This window comes from Planococcus citri, chromosome 1, assembly GCF_950023065.1.
Source record: "Planococcus citri chromosome 1, ihPlaCitr1.1, whole genome shotgun sequence".
NCBI lineage: Eukaryota > Metazoa > Arthropoda > Insecta > Hemiptera > Pseudococcidae > Planococcus > Planococcus citri.
The window spans coordinates 87,794,186-87,817,177 of record NC_088677.1 but is presented as its reverse complement, the minus strand read 5'-3'; the positions used below and the strand labels follow the sequence as shown (position 1 = coordinate 87,817,177).

The 22,992-nt window shown below is 30.8% G+C and overlaps 1 protein-coding gene across 4 annotated transcripts in view; it reads left to right on the top strand.

Moving 5' to 3' along the window:
• The window catches only part of rsh (radish), a 780,520-nt gene that overhangs the window by 717,353 nt on the left and 40,175 nt on the right, over positions 1 to 22,992 (top strand). For all 4 annotated transcript variants that reach the window (XM_065356244.1, XM_065356235.1, XM_065356228.1 and 1 more), the window contains one exon: positions 21,304 to 21,492. In XM_065356244.1, coding sequence (XP_065212316.1) covers positions 21,304 to 21,492 — 189 coding nt within the window. The remainder of the gene's footprint in view (positions 1 to 21,303; positions 21,493 to 22,992) is intronic.

The window sequence follows — 22,992 nt, the reverse complement described above, 5'->3', positions numbered from 1 at the left end:
GGTTTTCATATCGTTCCGACTCTTGAAAATTCTGAAAAAAATATATTATGGACAACTTTTTATGCTGAACAACATATAAAAAAATTGGGATGGTAACCTGTTGCAAAGTTCATTTAAAAAAATTTAAAATTTGCAAAAAAATGTGATTTTTTGATTAAAAACATGAAAAAAGTTTTCATAGGTAAAGTTGACCCATTTGACCCATATTTTTACATATCTGTTGAAAAAGTTGAAAAATCCCTTTCACTCAATCAAATGAACTCCTCACAAAAAAATCAAAATTCGAAAATAATTAATTTTCAATTTCAAACATCAAAAATAGTTTAAATTTAGCTGTCTTATTTTGACCTCTTTCTGAAGTATTTCATGAAAAAATTGATAAAAATTACACTCACAACAAAAGAATAAAAATTCGTTCACTTTTTGAAAATTTTCGAATTTTTATTTTTTTTTTGTGAGGAGTTCATTTCATTGAGTAAAAGGGATTTCTCAACTTTGTCAACAGATACTTACGTAAAAATATGGGTCAAATGGGTCAACTTCACCTATGAAAACTTTTTTCATGTTTTTAATCAAAAAATCACATTTTTTTGCAAATTTTAAATTTTTTTAAATGAACTTTGCAACATGTTACCATCCCAATTTTGTAATATGTTTTTCAGCGTGAAAAGTTGTCCATAATATACTTTTTTCAGAATTTTTGAGAATCGGAACGATATGAAAACCAAGTTTCAAAACTTTTTGAGCTAATCTTTTGTACGAAAAAAAAGTGGCAATACTGATTTTTATGATATCACCAAAAAGCCTTTCAAAACCCCTGAGTATGAGAAAATGTTCCATTTTGGTAGGTATCGCGGTTATCGAGTAATCCACTGCTGAAATGAATGATGTTTTAGGTTCACTGAAAACTTTGACACCCCCTGGCTGCCTTTAAAAATGGGCTAGAGGGCTGCGATTTGCGCCATTGGTCATCCCTTCGGAAGGTCTTTCCACAGGAAAAATTTCAAAAAAATCGCCGAACCCCCCCCCTACCACTTCTTGGTCCAATTGATGTGGAATGACCCTTTCAGCTTCCCAGATCCATTTCGGGAAACCTTCGAAAAAGGGCGCGAAAATTCATTTTTTTCGTAGTTGGAATAAGACTGGGAGAGGTTGAGAAGTCGGAACCCCGAAGAGCACTCTCATAATGAAGAGCAAAGGCCGAAATCCAGCACCTGAGGTTTATTTAGAAATCTGAAGGGGGGAGATGGCTTGAGATTCCAAGATTTTTTGCATCTAAATGTTTCGAAATCAAGATTTTTTCATTTTTTTTTTTTTTTTTCTAATTTTAAGATTCCGCAATCTTAAGATTTTTATTTTTTCAAGATTTGACTTTGAGAAATTTTTCGATTTAAAATATTTTCAATCTGGAGTTTTTTCTCTCCAACTTTTTCTGTTTCGAGTATTTTTTCAACCTAATTTTCAAATTAACTTGTCTAAAAATTATTCAATCTTTTTTATTCTCGAGATTTGGAGGATTTTTGACCCCGATATTTAGAGGTCATTATGTCTCAAAATTTAGAGATTTTCAAGTCTGAGGTTCTAAGATTTTTTGCATCCAATTTCATCTTGAGATTTTATGTTTTGACCTTGACTAGATTTTTTCAATTAGAAGATTTTTCAATATCAAGATCTCAAAATTTTTTCTGCTTGAAATTTTTTGATCTTGGGATTTCAGGATTTTTATGAGTCCATATTTCGTGGTGATTTTGTCCACAGATTTTAAAATTATTTGTTTTTTACTCAATTGATTTTTCTCTCGAGATTCTCTGTTTAAAAATTTCTTTGACTTTGAGATTCTTTCGTTTCAAGTTTTTTTTCATTATAAAGATCGGTTTACTTTAAGATTTAGAGGTTTTCATGTCCGAAATTTCAAGATTTTTTGCATCAAATTCATCTCGAGATTTTTCGTTTTAAAATTTCTTTGACCTTGACGACATTAGATCTCGAGATTTTTTTCTGTTTTTCAACTTGAAATTTTTTGATCTAAGTAAAAAATTTGTGATCTCGAGATTTCCAGATTTTTATGTGTCAAAATCTCGAGATTTTTTGATCTTTCTCTTGATATTCCTTGTTTAAAAATTTCTTTGACCTTGATATTCTTTCGTTTCAAGATTTTTCCAATTTGAAGGTATTTTTACCTAAAAATTTCGAGATTTTTTTGTTCGAGGACTTTGAGATTTTCATGACTAAAAATTTTAATATTTTGTCTCAAGATTTTGTGATCTTTCTCGAGATTTTTCGTTTCAAAATTTCTTCGATCTTTGATATTTTGATTTTAAAATTTTCAGAATTTTGTCCGAAGATTTCAAAATTTTTTCTCTGAAAATTTTTCGACCTAGAAGTTGTTTTTGAGATTTTTTTCTCTCAAAGTTTCTCAATCGTCGTGAGATTTTTTATCTGTCATCTGTCTCAATATTTTTAGATTTTTATGCTGAAAGGTTTTAACATTTATTGGCTCATTATTTTTTTGATCTGGAGATTTTTTGAATGATTTTTCGTTTTGAAATTTCTCTGACCTTGTAGTTTTCTGATTTCAGGATTTTTCTCAATTTAGAGATTTGCTGATCTCAAGATTTTAAGAAATAAAAAAAAAAAAAGATTTTGAGAATTTTATGCCTGGAGATTTTTTGATGTTGAGATTTTTGTTTCGAAATTTTCTTAATCCTTGGTTATTTTTAATCCCAAGATTTCTTTCAATCTCAAGATATTTTTGATCTCAAGATTTCGTGTCTCAAATGTCTTCAATTTTGTCATCTCAAGATTTTCACGTGCTCACGTCTCAAGATGTGTTGTATACTCACTTAGATTTTCAGGTCTAAAAAGTTGAAGACTTTTTCTATCAATTTTTTATTTTTAGAATTTTTTTCAAAATTTGATACAATTCAAGTTACTTTGACTTGAAATTTTTTCATCTCAAAATTTTGAGATTTTGTGATCTCGAGGTTTTCACAAGTTTACCTCATCCTCATGTCTAAAAAGTTGAAGATTTTTCCTGTAATTCTTTCTCTTAGAAATTTTTCTCAAAATTTGTTTCCCTCAAAGTTTATTTTACTTGGAATTTTTTCATCTCAAGATTTCGAGAGTTTCATGTCTTTCAAGGCTTCTGGATTATTATGCTCAAAGATTTCAAGATTAACATGGTCTCATACTTATCATTTTTTGATCTCGAGACTTTCTTCAATTTAAAAATTTTCCAATCCCAAGACTTTGAGATTTTCATGTCTGAAGCTTTTCAGATTTTTATATCTGAAAATGTTAAGTTTTTTTATTCTCGAAGTTTCTTAATCCTGAGTTTTTTTTTCATCTCAAAATTTTGAGAATTTATGTCTCGAGATTTCTAGATTTTTTCGTGTCTTAGGATTTTAAAATTTCTTTCACGAGAGTAGTATACAAACACGGTTTCTGGGGTGGTTTTGAATTAATCCCACATTTCTGTACATATTTTTTCGTTTTTGTACATATTTTTAGTGCCTACGAACAGTCTATTACCAAGACGTGTATGTTGAATAAATTGCATACTCGACAGTTTCAAGGTGTGTACTGTGTTTTAAATTTTATTAACTAAGAAGAATGAAAAAATTGAACATGGATAGAACTTGAATTTATTTATTACGAAACAAAAAATTTGAGTAGGTACATTTGTTAGTAGGTAAGTATATATTACATATTTTTAAAAATTGAAATGTATTATAAAATATGGCTCAATAAAAATTAAATAGAGTTGGAAATTTCATTTTTCATACATTTGCTTTATCAGGTTTTCCATTTCTAAATCGTCTTCTTGAAGTTCTTTTAACACAAGCTTATGTTCATTTTCTGTCTCTGTGTAAGTTTTACATTTGCAGTAACATTGACCACATGCTCCGCATTTGAAGCACCCAACAGCATCTACCTCAGTTTCATTCAATTGGAAGCATTCTTTTCCACAACAGTAAATTGGTTTTCTCAATCGTTTATGTGTACCTGATGTTGTTTTATCTGCGTTTTCATCTGGTAACTGTTGATTGTTTTCAGGACTTGTAGTCTGTTCATCTGTGTTTTTATCTGTCAACTCTTGATTGCTGTTTTCAGGATGTTCCTCATTATTGATCCATGTTCTATATTTCTGAACATTGATGTAGGCACATGCAAATGATAAATGGTTACCAATTGGATGATGAACAGCTACTTTACAATCCAGGTAATGTGTTAAAAAGGGTAACTCCTTTGTAGGTGGGCAGTTTAGGCTGTTTAGATCAATTGTTGTTCGGTTTAAAAGCTCTTCTAAAGCTTTACATTTTTCTTTACCTTTTAAGTAAATTTTTGTAGCATGAAACAAAAACAATTTTATAAGTTTCACGACATGATGTAGTTGCATATTGCCATCTTCCCACTTTAGTCCATGGTAATTTTTTTATAACCATGCGACTTCTTTTCTTCTTACCTCTGGAAGTTGGGTGATTGAATATGGAGGACTCACTATGAAACACGTTGGATCATCTTTTCCATCTCTGGATACTATTGCAAATTCTTTGATTATAAAATTATTTAATTGATCTCTAAATCCCAAGAAATCAACAATGAACTCCCTCTCGAAAGCAGAAGTAGGAGGCACCCATACTGATGGAAAAGTATTTTTTTTCTCTAATTTTTTATCGCTAGATCCGAATCCTTGCTCTTGTCTTTCTGTATCATTTAATTTCTGTAAGTTTAAAACAAATCATTAGTGCTTGAGTCAGCAAAAGTTTTCAGAAATATTAAGGGAGGATACATTAAAACACTGAAAAAGCAGATACCATAAATAAATAATAAAATAAAAAACTTGGTTCATCTATAGTGATACTTACATCACTCTCTTCTAATTCAGGATGAAGTATTAGCTCAATAATAAGTTGAGCTACCTTGTCACCCTTTTTGATTTTAAAATCTTCATTATTATGATTGTGAATAATTATTTGAATATTTCCCCTGTAATCTTCGTCAATCACGCCACCTACAGAATTGTAAGAGAACTTTGTTCAAGAAATTCATTACAATAATTTAAAAGATACTTTAGTTAGATAGGTACCTACCTCCAATATCAATAAAGTGATTTAGTGCCAAACTAGATCTTGGAGCTATTCTACCATAGCAGTTGTTAGGCATTTGAAGTTGTAAATCTGTTTTAATTAATTCCCTTCCTTTTGCAGGAACAATATAATCATATGCACTAAATTAAAAAAAAAACATTGAAAAAATAAATCAGTAGGTACTTTAAAAAAGAAGAAAGGGATATGAATAAAAAATTTTAAAAATAGGTATATTGGAAAAAATCAGCAAGACTTGAAAAAATAAGTGTGTAGGTTTAAATAAAGAATTGAAAAAAAAAAGAAGAAATAAATATAGTAGAAGAAAAAAAATTACATACCTCTTCAAATCATAACCAGCTGATTTTAAAGTTGCTTTTGTTGGAACAAATGCGTTTTCTGACATCTTTACAAATTTTAATACATTAGCCATGGTATGAAAAAAATATTACACAACTTTTTTCAAAAATACCTGATCACAATTGAAATGTTCGAAATTTATATAAATTCACTTCAAATTAAACACACTGAACTGTCTAAAATACAGATACTGGTATAGGTAGGTACTGTGTATTTGCAAGGCTTTATATACTAGAAATCTTCAGTCAACTTTACATGACCTCAAATTTTCCCCAGAAAATTATTTCATTAAATCCAGTAAAAATTACGATGAAACAGATTTTCGTAAGTTTATTTACTCAACTTTCATAACCTTACCTACATACTTTCAATGATGCAATTTTTATGATGTGGGTATTATAGGTGATCATCAAACTAAAGAAAACCAAGTCTTAAAACAGGTTCAGAATAGACTTACATTTTTTTATTATGTTGCACTCTCGGATCTTGCATTTTTTGTGCATTCTACATACCTATATCTTAACAGTGTTTAGAAGGTTGTTATAGTTACCTACCTTGATTATTTTGTTTTGCTATAAATTAGGCAAGAACAGTATTACACAAAGTGAATCAACAGACATGAAATATAAATAGGTACCTTACACAAAATTTATGAGAAAAAAAAAATCCGTTCATTTTAGTAGGGAGAACGACTACAATTTATAATATAAATACGAGAATGAACTGCATAGTAAAATTAATTTCTGTGTTGTTGTTAGTTTGGTGGTGTTTGTATAGTAATTTCGTGATACCTATCTTATTATTTTCATTTTTCATCATGTCTTCTCTAGATATAACTGAAATTTTCAACACTTTTTTAACAAGAATTTTTGATGGTGAACTTTATATAAAAAAGTTGATTTTAAGGAAGCCATTTACTCGTACAGAATTCCAGGAAATACTAGAGAAATTTAAGGACCTAAAAATGAAGGAACTCATTCCATTTGAGATGGAGTCTGCAGTTGAAGGTTGTTTGGAAACTCTGAGAAAAGAGATGATAGGTAAGATGTGTGTTGTTTTTTTTTTTAAAACTAAATTATGATTTTTATTCTAATAATTTTAATTTGAATAAAACTAGTAAGCATATTATTTCCTACCTAACATTTGAACCAATGCATACCTATACCCAGTATGCTGCGTTGTGGCAACCATACTGGTTACTATAGACCTATCACTGGCCAACTCTCACGCATGTTGTACTACATTGCTAGGTAGTAGTGGGTGGATTGGATCAGCCATTTAAAATGTCAATGTGTATAGGGAAACTGGTCCTAGTTGCTAAGCAACGCGACATAAGATTTGAACAGGATTGTGAGTGGTGGAACTGAAACGCACATGGTTGTCTGTCCCACCCCATAATTCTCCGTGCTAAATTTCAACTACACACTGATTCGTTTTTTTTTTCTTTTTATTATTGATTTTAGAGGAGGAACGGAGAATTGTAATTCAACAATTTGAAGATTCTATTAAGCGAGCTGTGGAGTCTGCAATGAAACTGGTCTACTCCCCACATCCAGAGGTACCATCATATTCAATATGATTTTTAAAAAATTATTTCATCATTGATTTTTCAATATTACAAGTACATTTTATTCATATGTAGGTACCTACTCATTTTTTTCTTACTGTTACTATTTTATTCATGGTGAATTTGTAATTATGCACTATACCTAATGAAAATAAATTTTTTTAAAAACAACTTTGTGCTTTTTTTTTTCAATTTGAAAATAACACAGACTGATATATGTGTAGTATACCTACCTAAAAAAAGTTCAATTTGGACATGTTCCTGATACATAAAAAAATTTCTGTAACAATTTTATAGTTTATTGATGATTATGGATTACATTAAAAAAAAAAAAAAAAAAAATACATTATCATTCTTAGCTTAGTCAACATAATCGGATACATTAATCCAACTGTTTTCTGATATAGGTAAACCCAGCCATTTCACTCTGATTTTGTTATTTTTTCTTCGAATTATCTTCTCAATTAAATGAACTTGAGGGTGTTTAGCTTTGATAATTTCTTCACGGTAAAAAGATCCTTGTATAGGTTGTTTTCTCAAATCTTCCAACACGTAAGTAGTAGGATATGATACATTTTGAATTTTTTTTTATTCTAAAAACTTCATTTGAATAGTTTTGATGGTAGGCCTTGTCAAATTTCCCACGAGAGAAAGATATCCGAACTAGGTCATTTTTTTTAAACTTTTCTGATAGATATTTTCGTTTTGGGGCTGTGTTTTTCAAAATATTTTTCAAAACGTCAATTTCATTGCTAAAATTGACATCTATAGGTCTGTATTTGGTAGTGTGATGAATAGTTTTGTTGTACAAATTAACAACTTCAGGTAATACTTTCAGGTATCTAAAAGAACCCTGTTTAGCCATTTCTTTATAAAGAGCAGTTTTTAAGGTTCTTATCACTCTTTCTACAATTGAAGCTTTTATTACAGAATATGTACTGTAATGATTAATGTTGTATTTTTTGTAAATTTTTTCACATTCTCTGTTGAAAAATTCTTTCCCATCATCAGTTTGTAAATTTTTTGGGGGGTTTGCTCTGATGAATATTTTTTCTAAAGCAGATGTTACATCTGTCATTTTCTTGCTTTTCAATGGTTCAGTATATACCATTTTAGAAAAACAATTTATGACAACTAAAATATACATGTACTTATTATTTATATTAGCATATTTTTGCATATCTATCAAATCTGCAGCATACAAATCATACAAAGATCTAATTTCTACATGTCTACGAGTATAATTTTTTCTTGCTGGACTGTACAATTGATTGATCAATTCATTTTTAATGCTTAAACCCATGACAATAATTTTTAGTATATGTACTCTTCCTGGAGTTCTTCTAATATGGCATTAATTTCGTTTGTTATTTCACTAGATGTATTTCCAGCTTGCTTTTCAGCATGTAATATTTTCAAACGAGAAACAAGTTCGTTTGGATCATTAAAATAAATTACATTAAATTTCTTATTATTTGATACCTTGTATCTGTAATGAGGCTGAGGAATGATGTTAAGGTTATGTTTGATTTTATTTTTCTTCAATTTTTTTCTATTTATATTCTGACGATTTGGATTTTGTATTGATGTAGTCCTTGAAGTTTTTTTAGTGTTATAAGGATGGCTTGATTTATGTCTTTTCAAACCAGAGCCTTTTTTATTTATAGAAGATGGACTCTCTAAATTTTTGAGTGGTATTTGAAGTTGACTGTGATGTTGAGGTTCCTGATCAAAAACTGTACCCTCATTTATTGAGGGGGTGCTATAAACACTTCTTGTTCTAGGTGTTCTTTCAGGGGTAGAAACATACAAATGTCCAACAAGGCTTTTAAGAAATTGAAATTTATCAGAACGACTTCCAACATTCTTCCAGGCTCCAGAGCTGTTTTTTACAGCATCTGTACTGTATATTATTTCACGATAGCTTTCCAAATCATCTCCAGTGTACAGATTTTTATTTTGATCAATTGATTTACTTGTTAAAAGATATTTCAAGCCTGGTGTTAAATTGTATGTTTTATTATCATGACTTATTAGATAGTCATCAACAACTACAACATTTTTTTTCCCTATTGTAAATTCTTCAGTTGTAGGGTTATATTTTAATCCATAGACAATATCTGCTAATGGTGGTAATCCCTCAATTGTGATGGATGGCTGTGGTGAAGGTGGTGGTTGAATAAGTGATGAATCGTTTATTATTTCTTCAATTTTGGACTGGGACTTGAGAGATTGTTGATTTGATGATTGATTAGATAATGAAAGAGTCACACGTTTATTTCCCCCCCTTTTTTTTAGAACTGTTTTTAAATTTGATTCAATATTTGTAAGAGGTCCAACTATTGGTTGTAAATTTTCTTGAACATGCTGAGCTGTTTGTTCTTTAATTAATTTTAATGCATTAAATTTTTCTTTTTCTGACTTCACATTATGAAGTATTAAATAAGTATCATCTATATGCCAAATTTGTATTCTCTGAAATGGTGAAATTTTTTTTGAAAAAGAAAACCTTCAAAAATTTCAATAAATCAACTCCATCCTCAATTACATATGAAGATATAGCACACATTGAACCCTCAAAGGTTACATTATTTCGCAATCTAGATACCATATTGTGCAAATTAATCTTCACTGAAATTAAAATAATAGCCTCAGAAAAGGTATATAAGCAAGTAACTATAATAAAGACTTTTTATTCTAATGTGTGGTGTGGTAACGAATATTTCATCTCATTTCTGTAATAAGTTGATCAAGAAATTAATTTAAAAATGTGTGCAAAATTACCAAACGATAAAAAAATTGTATTCTGCGATTTCTCCTACTACTATGGATTAAATCACACTTCAGTTGTGAAGGAGATTGCAGCTATTAGTCTGGATGGAAGTTTCAGTCTACATGAAATTTTGCTTCCTCCATACATTCATTCCTGTGTGAATTATGAGCAAAGAAATGCAAATGAATGGTGCACACGAAACTTGGGAAATATTCCATGGAATTGTGGATTGAAACCATATGACTCAGTTATGAATGATGTCATGAAGAAAATCAACAAATATAATCCAACATTGATCTATGTAAAAGGTGTGGAAAAATGTAAATATTTACAAAATTTATTGAATAGCGAACACTTTGCTGAAAATCCCTTTAACCACACCTCAAATCATGAGAAGTTTCCCATCATCAAAGAAATGCAATCAGAATTTTTAGAGATGCCATGTTTTCCTGATCTGAGAAAACAGTTCCCAGGAATAGCCCATTTATATGGATCCTGCTACTTTCATACAGAGGGATGTGCACTTTTAAATTTAAAATTAATAATATTTTGGTTCTTTGTAAATGTATACCCCTTTTATAATAAGTAAATTGTAATTATAATTTTATTTTAAAATGATCAATTATTGATCTTAGATAAATTTTAGTATAAATAGCATAATTCTAAAAATACTTGTTCATTCTAAACTTAGCATTTCTGTGAAATATTATTGAAAATAAAAAATTATGAACACATCACGTAGTTTCATTATTAATCATAACCAACCTTTGATTGATTATCAAATTTTCCCTGCAATACATTTGGAACCTCAAAGAATGTATGAAATTGCTCTAACATCTTTCTCATATATTGACACATTATCCAGTAATTATAATCCAAGCCCTCGAATTTCAGACAACCTTTTTCCAACACCACCTCCATCACCAACACATCACTCCTCAAATAACCAAAATGACAGATCTAATTCCCATAATTCAAATAATCAGTCTGCTAGCAATAATTCAAATGCAGTTAATCAATCTAATTCAACCCTTAACCCTGCCAATTCAAATCCTACTTCCAATTCTAGTAATTCTTCATCAGTACCTACACTACCATCTGATCCTCCGCCACCGCCGCCACCATCATCATCATCACAAACACTCGTGAAAGAAACATCAACAAGTCACCAGCAATCTGAAAAAATTTATTATGTACCAAATGATAAAAAATTACCTGAGGAGCTCAACCAATCAAAACAGGTAAATGATTCAAAATCAGCTGAGCTCAACCAATTAAAACAGATAAATAATTCAAAATCAGTTGTGGTTGACCCATTGAAGCAGGTAAACGATCCAAAATCATCAAACCAATCAAACATAAATCAACAGAAAGGAAAAAAGAATGCTGATGGTGAGGGGGATGAAGAAAGCAGTGATGATAATGATGACCAGGCATCAGATGAAAATGGGGAGCAAAGAAGAAGAAAACGTCAGATAATAACCCCAACTTCAATACCATCCTCAGCTTCTGTGATAAAAACTATAAATATCACATGTGATCTCATTTTTCCTCATAGTTATATTAACAGAGAAGAGGGAGAACACACCCGCATATTGTATTCTTTCATGACTTCATTCCGAAATACTGGCAATTTAGTAGTAAAAGAACCAAAACAGCCTATTTACCTGCCACTAGCAACAAATCGTGAGAATTCAGATAGAGATAAAATTCTGTCTAGTTTCAGTTTAAGAATAGAAGACGAACATAAGCATTTGCTTAATTTCAATAATAACTTATTTACGATAATTTTACATTTGAGGAAAATTCCTCAGGAAAACAGATTGCATTTTTAATGACACATGATTGTGTATAATCAGAAAAATAGAAAATTCTTGTCTCAAAATCACCAACAATTATTCAAAGGGACTAGTCAGAGGAGCCAATCTCACTTTAAGAAAAAACGAGTCAATCCTATAAAACACAAACTTACAAAGTCAAATTTGAAGTTTTTACATTCCATTGGTTTGAAAATAAGGAGTCCTGTAAAAGTGAAGAAATTGAAAAATAAAAATGATTGATTCAAACAGTTTAGATCTTTTAGAACCAGTGACTTTTGATGATTCAGTTGAAAAATTCACTTACCTTACATTTAAACCTTATAATAGTGGGGGACTGGGGTACTCAGACGAGATCCGAATTGGTATCAATAATCGTGATTTTATAGTGGCTCCTCATGCATCATATTTATGTATATCAGGACGAGTACATAGAAACAATAGTACAACATTCATTCATGCTATGCCTTGGAATGGCTTAATGCATTTATTTTCCACCATAACCTTTGAGATTAATGGAGTACCTGTAGATAGAGTTCACAATGCTGGGGTAACCACTACAATCAAAAGTTACTTATCTAAAACTGTCTCTGAAAGTAAATATTACGACTCATGTGGTTTTAATCATATGTCAAATCCATACACATCAGCATACAAAATAACAAGTTCAGGTTATTTTCAAATTTACCTACCTGCTCGTTTCATACTGGGGATATTTGAAGACTACAGAAAACCATTTACAAATTGTTTGCTAGAATTAATTCTCTCACGAGCTAAAGATGATAAAAACGTTTTCATTCATCCTGGACGTGCAGCTGCAGCAGCAGATACTGATATCACTGCTATTGATCCAACAATAACCCTGTCAGAAGTTTCTTGGAAAGTTCCTGTATTGAAATTATCTGACTCAGCTAGATTGCAAATGTTACAAACAATGAAAGACAATCGTACAATATCAATTCCATTTAGAACTTGGGAAATGTTTGAATATCCCACCCTCCCAACAAGTACTAATCATAGCTGGACCATCAAAACATCTCATTCGCTACATAAACCAAGATACGTTATTGTAGCTTTTCAAACAAATAGACGTAATCTATACTCAGCAAATGTATCCCTATTTGATAACATAAATTTACAATCTTTCCAACTTTCTTTAAACGATGAAAAATATCCATATGAACCACCAAATTTGGATGTGACATATGTTCAACGTGATCTGTTATACCACATGTTTGCAAATTTCCAGGTTTCTTATTATAAAAAACCTTTTCCAGAGACTTGTTTTTCTGCAAGTGATTTTCTAGGTGATACTAGTGCATATCCAATTCCTATGATAGTAATAGATACCAGTAAACAAAAAGAGCAAGAGACCAATGTATCTGGTCCAATCAATATTAGGTTAGACTTTGTCTGTTCTTCTAATGTACCAGCAAATACCACAGCATATTGTCTTATTATTTATGATAGATGGTTTGCTTATTCCGCATTTGATGGAAATATAAAACAGATATTGTAGAGTAAATACTTACCTACCTACCTACTTACCTACCTAACAACCAACAAGTATATTTTTGAAACAATTTTTTTTAACTGCAATTTTATGTAAAAATAGAAAAATGAATAAATTACACACAAATAAAATAACATTTTTATTGATCAATCTTGTTAACATTTATATACATTTCTATACTCGTAATTTCAATCATCTTATTTAATAAATTTTATAAAAGATATTCTGCTTGTTTAATACTCTTTACATTATGTTTAATCTTACCATCCTTATCAATGACATACTTCAGACAGCATACCTTTATATTTTCAGAGTGGTTTGAGGAAAAATGTTGAGTATATGGCTCATAACAATCAAACATATCAGGGGGATAAATTTTAAAAATAGATCTGACTGAACAGATAGTACAAAACAAATTCAAATTTTGAAGGTTTTGTAAAAATTTGTACAGAGTTATAACTCTGGCAGATTTGGTCTTATACCAAAAATTTAAATCATATAACTGTTTAATCAGATGCTTGAAACATGGTTTACACAATGTCTCAAGCTTCCGATTCTCACAGGTGTAGTATGACTCAGTGAGACATACATTCATCTGTTTATAGGGAGTTGGATTTTGAGCCAAATGTTGAAAAATGGGACTAGTTTCCAAAGCAAATATTTCTACTGGGTGAAGAGTAATGTGAGTACCATTAAAAGTAGAAATTATCTCTTCCAAAGAATTGAATTTTTTATAATTGTTAGTTCTGATTAATTTATGTATTTCATTTACCGTGAGTTCTGTTTCCATTTTCCAAAATAAATCATCTGTTCTGTTTACAAAATAATACTGCCAATTATTAATTAAATCCATTCTGATTGTAGTAGGCAGCTCTCCCAGGGTTTTGAAATTGAAAATTTTGGGACATTTGTACTCGTAGGTTATTATTTTGGCTGCTTCTTCATAGAGGTTGGTTGAACGATTCAAAATGTTACAAGCACTGGCAGCTATTGACGAAGACAGTGAAGAGGATGACGAGGTGGAAGAATTTGATGATGATCGCGATGATGAAGTTGATTCAGACATTATTACAAAAATTTTACAGAAATAGAGTTTACTGAAAAAATATTTCCAACACTGATTTACAAGTACAGTAAAAAAAAAAAAAACTGATTAACAAACGAAAAAAAAAAAAACTTTGAAGAGCACCGTCACTCAAGAGACAACAAACACAGGCAAGAGTTTGTAACCGTTTACATTTTTGTTGTTTAAAATCACCCGAATTTATACACGTAAAATCCATGTTCTTGAGTTGAAGGGAAAGTGGAATTTTTGTTTATTATCTGATTTTACTCATTGTAAAAATATAGCATGCAAATAATTGCATAATTTACGTAAATAGGGAACTTGGCTAAGCATAAAAATATGATGAATGAATGTTTAACTAGGTAGGTAGTCTACTGACTGCATTTTCAATTTATAATGCATCATAGTTGCAACCTCGTTCCCAAGATACTTGATGGTTCTCTTAGCTCGTAAAATGAGCTGTTATAATAGGTATCCGATTGCAGGTAAATAATGGGTATGTTTAATTTTATAAACAAGGTGTTTCATAACATACTCAACCCAGCTTTTTTTAAATTTATTTGTTTCCATTTTGAAAATATGTCAATGAAAGGAAAAGCAAGGCTACAGTCAAAAAAAGTTTTCCTATAGGAAAACCTTTTCCAGATACTTGGTTCTCCTTGAGTGATTTCATTGTAAAATTACTCAATAAATTCAACAGAGAGGTTAACCTCTTCAATTTTTTCCATATATAAGATCGTTTTCTTTCGATGAAAATTATCATTTGTGTGCAATATTTTTTCTGTTTAAGACTGTGTGAAAATTTTAATTTGAGTATTTTATAATTTTTAGCTGTGAATTTTCAAGTACCAAGTGTTTTTTTTTCTATTTCAAAAGTAATTGCTTCAATATCATAAAAAAGTATTAAATTGTGTTAACTAGAGATTTTTTTAAAAAAATAACTTCAATTGTGAAATCATGAATTCATCTGCTGTTTCTTCTTCAACCCAATCATCAAACAACAACAGTTTCAGAAGGGTAGTTAAATCTAATAGTGCATTTATTGCTATTAGAATTATTAATAAGGAAATGACAATGGATGATTTACGTTCAATTCTGGAGATGACAAGTGTCATGAAATGGAACTGTAAAATTGAAGAAATTGTAAGTACTTATCTAATTCATTAATTCAGTACTACTTTTTCAAATCTGAAAGTGATTAAATTTTTGATTTCTTCCCAATACTTTTGAAAGACCTAATTGTTTTTCTTTTATAATTTCAAAATTTTCTGATTTACATTTTAGACACATACTAACCTACATGATTTTTTTTTTCAATTTCTAGAATTTTTTTTTACAACTTTTTAAAATGGTATTTTTTTCAAATTATAGAAACCAAAAGAACGAATAATCATTCTTGGATTTCCTTTTGCTATTCATGCAGACACTGTCTTAAATAATATGACTTCCATTTCCAAAATAAATATGAAAAACTTCGTTGATATTGAGAAAGTGGACTATTTACCTCTGGAAATGAGGAATAAAATGGAAAGTTTTCGTGAAAAATATGCAACAAAGGTTAGTTTTACTTGAGTTGAAAATAATAATACTTTTTACCTACACTAATTTTAAATTAAGAATTATTAATAGATACTTAATATTAATATAAATTTAATAATCAATAGGAATTTGAGTGTATATACTGTGATGAAAAATTCAATTCAAAAACTGAATGGAAAAATCATGAAAAAACTAGATCTCACTTATTGAAAACAATTGAAAAAAATCAAGAAAATGACAACAATAATGATCCAAAATTTATTTGTATCCCCGGAAAATCTGCTTTTAAAAATAGAATTTCTACATTAATTTTTGTTAATCAAGAACCTGAGTTCACCATACAACATTTTTTTGATAAAATTAATCCTTCTCTAAGTCAATCTTTGGCAGTATTTTTAAAAAATGATTCCTCAATCAAATGTAATTTCAATCTGTTTTGTTGGTATGCCAAAGCTACTGATGAGAGACAATTATTCAATTTAAACACCTCCAACATTACATTTTACATAAATGAAGATATTCTTAAAAAAATTCAAACAGAGTTGGTTTCACAGATAGATATTCAAAATGATGAGCTTAATAGGGGTGGATCTGGTTGGATTTTTGAATCAGTCTCTGAATTAGAGGTTCGTATCAATAAAAATGATCTTATGAATAAAGGTGGCAAGTTTATTGATTTACCCAAATCATTAAAAGATAAAAAGGCTGTTATAAATGTTCAAAATAAAGATGAGAAATGTTTTTACTATTGCATTTTATCCAAATTTAAGGCATATAGACCACATATAGCAGAACTGTATCATGATTTTGAGAAAAAATTAGCCAAGCGTAATATCAAATTTGATTTTAGTTGTATAAACTATCCAACTACAATAAAGGATATTCAAAATTTTGAGAAACATAATAATCATGTATCAGTCAACGTTTTTATCTATGAAACCAAAAAAATTTCTCCAATAAAGGTGTGTGATATGGAAAAAAAATTTCATTATGACCTATTAATGCTGAAAAGTAAAGGTGGCAATTATCATTACACATACATCAAAAATTTTAGTAGGCTAGTTTCTTCTCAGTTACATAAAAGAAAAACAGCAATAGAAATATGCAAACGTTGTTTAGTATTCTTTGCTGGTCATAATCGATTTGAAAAAATAACAGAGCATAAAAAATACTGTAACCCTCGTTCAGTAGAGCCATCTTGGTTTGTTATGCCTAGTGGAAACAGGACACATTTATATTATAAAAATTATAAATATGAGACACCAGTAACTTTTTGTGCCTTTGCTGACTTTGAAACCATGCTTCTTCCAGTAAAAGAAAATACATCAAGTAAAATATCAAAATTGAGAAAATATCAAAAACATGAACCTATAGCATTTGTGATGCGATCTGGGATAGGGTACCCAAAGTCGGAAAATTTTTTTTCGTTTTTATTGTGTCATTTGAAAGCTTAAAATGTCAGCTTTTTTTTAAAAAAAAGATATTAAGTCTAGCCCTTTTTGCGGCTGAGCAATGAACAGTTGAAGTTTCTGCTTAACAAAAGAAAATTTTGAGAAAATCAAAGTTTAAAGTTTTTCCTTCAAAATTTCGAAAAAAAATTATTTTCTCGACTTCTACTGCACTAAATTGGCTGAAATTTTGATATGATACTTCAAAATTATAGACAATCAAATTTTAAAAATTGTGTCAACATTTGTTGACTATTTGTTGAATCATGTTGAGGGAAACACATTTTTTGTACAGAAAATTTGAAAAAAAAACATTAAAATGCGTAAAAAATTAAAATTTTACAAAAACTCACGACTTTAAAAAGAAATCAGTGAAAAAAATTATAAAAAAATTTTTGCCAGGAGAAGGACTTGAACCTACGACCTTTGGCGTGACGGTCCGCTCTCCAGGCATCTAGCCACCAAGGAAGATATGTAATAAGCGTTTTCTAATGGTATACAACTAATTTTATTGTGAATTTGACATAACTAACAGGAAAGAACAGAAGAACATCGATTGGGTAGTAGCAAGCGGAATGGTAGTGGAAGCGCAAGCGGGGGGAAACAACACGCCGACTTTGGGTACCTTTTCTTTTTTAACTTCGTTTGGGTATTTAATAGGGAAAAATATTTCTTTCAGAGGTAATTTTTATGCTAGATGATAGCCAAGGGTGTCTAGAACAAGTTTTCAGTGTAACCTGAAAATTGACATTTCTCAATATCTCAACTGTTTTTTGCTGTAGCACGAAATTTACTTTTCCGACTTTGGGTACCCTATCCCAGATCGCATCACATTTAGTTTTTATGTTGTTCATTCAGAAAAGGGAAAAATTAGAGATCCAGTTTGCTATGTGGGAAAAAATGCATCAAGTATATTTTTTGATATGATAAAAGAGGTTGGTTTATATGTTGAAAGAAAGTACAAGAAATATAAAAATGTAAACAATTGCACAGGTTTTACAATAGAAGAATTTGAGAAATTTCATACCATTACAAAATGTGTCATTTGTAAAGAAGACTTTTTACCAGGTCAAAAAAGAGCCAGAGAACATTGTCATTTAACAGGGAAATACATAGGACCCTCACATGCTACTCCTTGCAACATAAATAGAACTACCCCTGACTTTCTTCCTGTATATTTTCATAATCTATCGAAATATGATAGTCATTTAATTCTTCATGGTTATAAGAGAGGTGCATCTGATATAAAAGTAATTCCTACCACAGAAGAAACCTATATTACATTTTCAAAAAAAATTAGTGATAATTTTTGGATTCGTTTTGTGGATTCTTATAGATTCTTATCTTCAAGTTTACGTAAACTAATAGAGTCATTACCAACTTCACAACTAATCCATACACAAAAATATTTTTCTGAACCCCATCTTTTTGATCTTATAACACAAAAAGGATTTTTTTGTTATGATTTTTTAAATGATATAAAAAAATTACAACACAGAGAAATACCAACAAAACAAGATTTCTATAATGAATTGAATAACCAACACATTACTGATGAAGATTATGAATTTGTTCAAAATGTTTGGGAAAAATTTAAATGTAGAAATTTAGAGGACTATTTGGTAATTTATGTAATATCCGATTGTTTACTTTTGGCCGATGTATTTCTATCTTTTCGAAAATTATGTCTAGAAAATTATGATTTGGATCCATGTTATTTTTATTCACTTCCGGGTTATGCTTTTGAAACCATGTTAAAAACCACCAAAGTCAAATTTGATTTGATTGTAGACATTAATCAGTACCTATTTCTTGAAAAAGCTCTTCGAGGGGGATTAAATAATACAGTTTGTAGATATTCAGAAGCTAATAATAAATATGTCCCCGATCATTATGACCCAGAAAATAAAAAATTGAATACAATTGTGTACTGGGATGTAAATGGGTTGTACAGTCACATAATGAGAGACTGCAAGCTTCCAGTATCTAAATTTGAATGGATAGATGATAGTGAAATTCAAAAATTCACCACAGATTTCATACTAGAACTAGATGACACTAGTGACACTGGATTTTTTTTAGAAGTAGATCTGAAATATCCAATAGAACTACATGATTTTCACAATGCATTTCCATTTGCACCAGAAAAAAAGACTACTCCAAATTCAAAAATTTCTAAATTGTTATGCACTTTGGAAGATAAAAAAAATTATGTAATTCATTATCGTAATTTGAAGTTATGTCTCAAACATGGATTAATACTAGAAAAAGTTTACAAAATTCTAAAATTCACCCAGGAAAATTTTTGTAAGCCATACATTGACATTAATACAAATTTACGTAAAAATGCAAAAAATGCTTTCCAAAAAGCTTTCTTCAAATTACTTTGCAACTCTGTATTTGGAAAAACTATAGAAAATCAACGTAAATACATGAATTTCAGATTAATTTGTAATGAAAAAAAATTGAATACTGCAATTAAAAAGCCCTCATTCAAAAGTTCAGTAATTTTCTCAGAAAATCTTGTAGGTGTTCATTCATTCAAGTCTAAGGTTATTTTAAACAAGCCCATTTATGTTGGTATAAGTATTTTGGAACTATCTCGAAATTTTATGTATCAATTTTATTATGAAAATTTACCTGAAATTTTTAAAGGTCTTCCATTCCCACAATTATTATACATGGATACTGATAGTTTCATATTATCAGTACAGACAGACGATGTTTATCCATACATTGAAAAAACTTGTGAACAATATTTTGATACTAGCAATTACCCTATTAATCATCCATGTTACACAAATTTGAATAACACAGTCCCTGGATATTTTAAAGATGAACTTTATCCTGATCAATGTAAACGATTCATCTCCCTATGTCCAAAAGTTTACAGTTTAGATTTATTAAATAAAGAAGACAATATTAAAAAAATAAAGGGAGTAAAAACAGACATAGTGAAAAAAATGAGTTTCGAAGATTTTTACCAATGTTTATTTGAAAACATCACATGTAGAAAAGATCAACTACTTTTCAAATCTATCAATCACGAAATTTTTACTATTGTACAACAAAAACAAGCTCTTTTTAATTATTGTGATAAGCGTTACTTTTATAATAATATTGATAGTTTAGCCTATGGACACTATAAAATGTTAGAATATATTAATGATGAAACATCCATTTAATTAAGTAGGTATCTATGTTTTAAAATTAAGTATAAAACATAAGCTTGTGTAGGTAAAAATATTTTATGCAAACATTGTACATACGAGTAATATTGAATAAAATATATCTTAAGTGCAAAACAAACTTCTTGTGTATTTATTTGTTTCATTATTTGATCCAACAAGGCATCTTCTCGATATCTCAATTTGAAGATGAAAAAATTGATTAATTAGTTGATAAAATTTAAAACACAGTACACACCTTGAAACTGTCGAGTATGCAATTTATTCAACATACACGTCTTGGTAATAGACTGTTTGTAGGCACTAAAAATATGTACAAAAACGAAAAAATATGTACAGAAATGTGGGATTAATTCAAAACCACCCCAGAAACCGTGTTTGTATACTACTCACGAGATTTTTTGTTTCAAAATCTTTTTGATCTTGAATTTGTTTTCAATTTCTTTCATTTCGAGTGATATTGAAATTTATACTTTTGGGTCTTGAATCAGACTTTCAAGAATTTAAAAAAAAAAGTCAGTGAGTTGCTAGGTATGCCAAACCCTTTGAAAAAATTTGGAAATTTGGTGAAAACTCTTTGAAATTCTTATCAGTGACATTTTATCGTCAAATTATAACCAAAAAACTCACTTATCGCTGATTGAAAAACAGATTTCACCCTTATTTCAAATGTTATTTTCTGAAGGTTGAAAATTCACTCGCGTTGTGGAAAAAAATTCACCTATAAAAATTCGTCCAAAATGAAAAAACCAACTTGGACATCTGAAAAAAATTGATTTCGAGCCATACACAACATATTCTCACCCTGAACCAAATCCCCATTCGAATACCTAGCTCGTAAATCGAAAATACGCTCCATTTCACCATAGGCGGGTTCTGCGCCAGGAGGAGTATTTTTTCCTCTTTTTTACGCGTCTTGATTAATCTCATATCGTTTATTTACAGGAAAAAGACCACCATAGAAGAACAATGGGAGAAGAATCAAGGCTTCGAGTTGACCTCCGTGGAGCAGGAAACCTTTGAAAAGTATTTCTACGGCACCGAGCATTGGAATTATTTCACCAACGACGAGGATTTAGGTCCTGTTATTTTAAGCTTGAAACAAGAAACCATCAATAATAGAGACCAATTTAGGTAAGATATTCGTCCTTCTGTAACACCATTCTCACCCCCTTCCCACCCCATTCCACCTCTCGCCGCATCCCTCTATACCCTGAATGATTCGACGTTCGGTTTTGGATTCGTGTAGACGATTTGTGTATAGTTTTTCTTCTTCGTATTCGTAAAAAAAAACAAGCTTGGTTATTGTGCATGTGCACGCGACTGCGAGTACTTGACGCATGATGCGACGATTCAGAGGCGAATTCGACGACGAAAATTTCGTGCGCTGAATACCTACGGATTAGAGATGTGAGAAGTGAAGTGAAGGAATGGAATGAGGAGTATCGAAACACTTATCGGTATCATTTTTCAAACTATACTGCTCGTATATTCGTCGATTGGCGAGTAGGCGACATGGCACGTTTCTAATGGACTGTCTTACGTCTCGACGACGACGACGTAGCACCCAAGGTAACAGCTATGGAAGCAAAAAAATGTGCGATAAGTTTTTTTTTTCCTGTACCTACTTTCGTTACGTTTTATTTAGCAAGGCACGATACGGCGACTGGATTTTTTTGCTCGAAGACGCCGACGACGTCATCGTCGACGCGTCAAAGCGTCAAAAAAGCAGTCTTAAAGAGTAACGAGAGTACATTCCGATGCCCTTCGTCTCTCTCGTTCACGCGATCCTTTAGTGTGGCTTCTCGGCGACATGCGAACGAAGCACTAACCGTAAGAAGGGCTGAAAAAAAAACATGGTAAATGGCGTTAAGCCTTTCGCTTGTGCCTTGTTTGCAAGACGTTGAGAAATGTACGCCGATGAAGACGACGACGAGAGGACGAAATGGAGGGCTGCGCGGCCCGGCCACAACAGCAGCAGCCTGAGTTGGCGTAGACGCTCAAGAATGGAGATTGCCAGCTAATACATATAAGTGGAATCTGTCTGCAGTTGTTACCGATGATACGTAAATATTAAATATTCACGTGCGTACGCAGGGCGCCGCCACAGCCAAAGCGAGAAAGCAGGAAAAAAATACGCTGACGTAAAAATCTACCTTACCATGTTGTTGAGAGCGGAGCGTATGGTATGCCACGAAACCGATGACAAGTGTTGATGGATCGAGCATATAGCGAACCTTGTCAGAAAGTACGCTTTAAGTGTAGCTGTAGGTATTCGTAGAACGTGCGGTTTCGACTTTCAAATTGCTATACCGCCGATGTCGTCGTCGTCGTCCTCGTCTCATCAGACCGAAGCAGACGACAGACGACCATTTCGCGAGAGGCAAATATGACGAAGAGTTATCGAAGTGTCTGAAAAGTAAAGGTGTACGAGTTACGGTAGAGTTACTCCTTCCTCTGGGTAAATGCTCTAGGGTGGTTTTTATTTATATAATATGTATGCAAGTACATGTGAAAAACTTTTGACAATTTTTCACTTCTACATATATACTCCCTGAAGTTGTTGGTTTTTAAGGGATAAAATTCCAGATAATTCTACCTCTGCCTCCCCTCCCTCTCCCACTCTTAAAATTT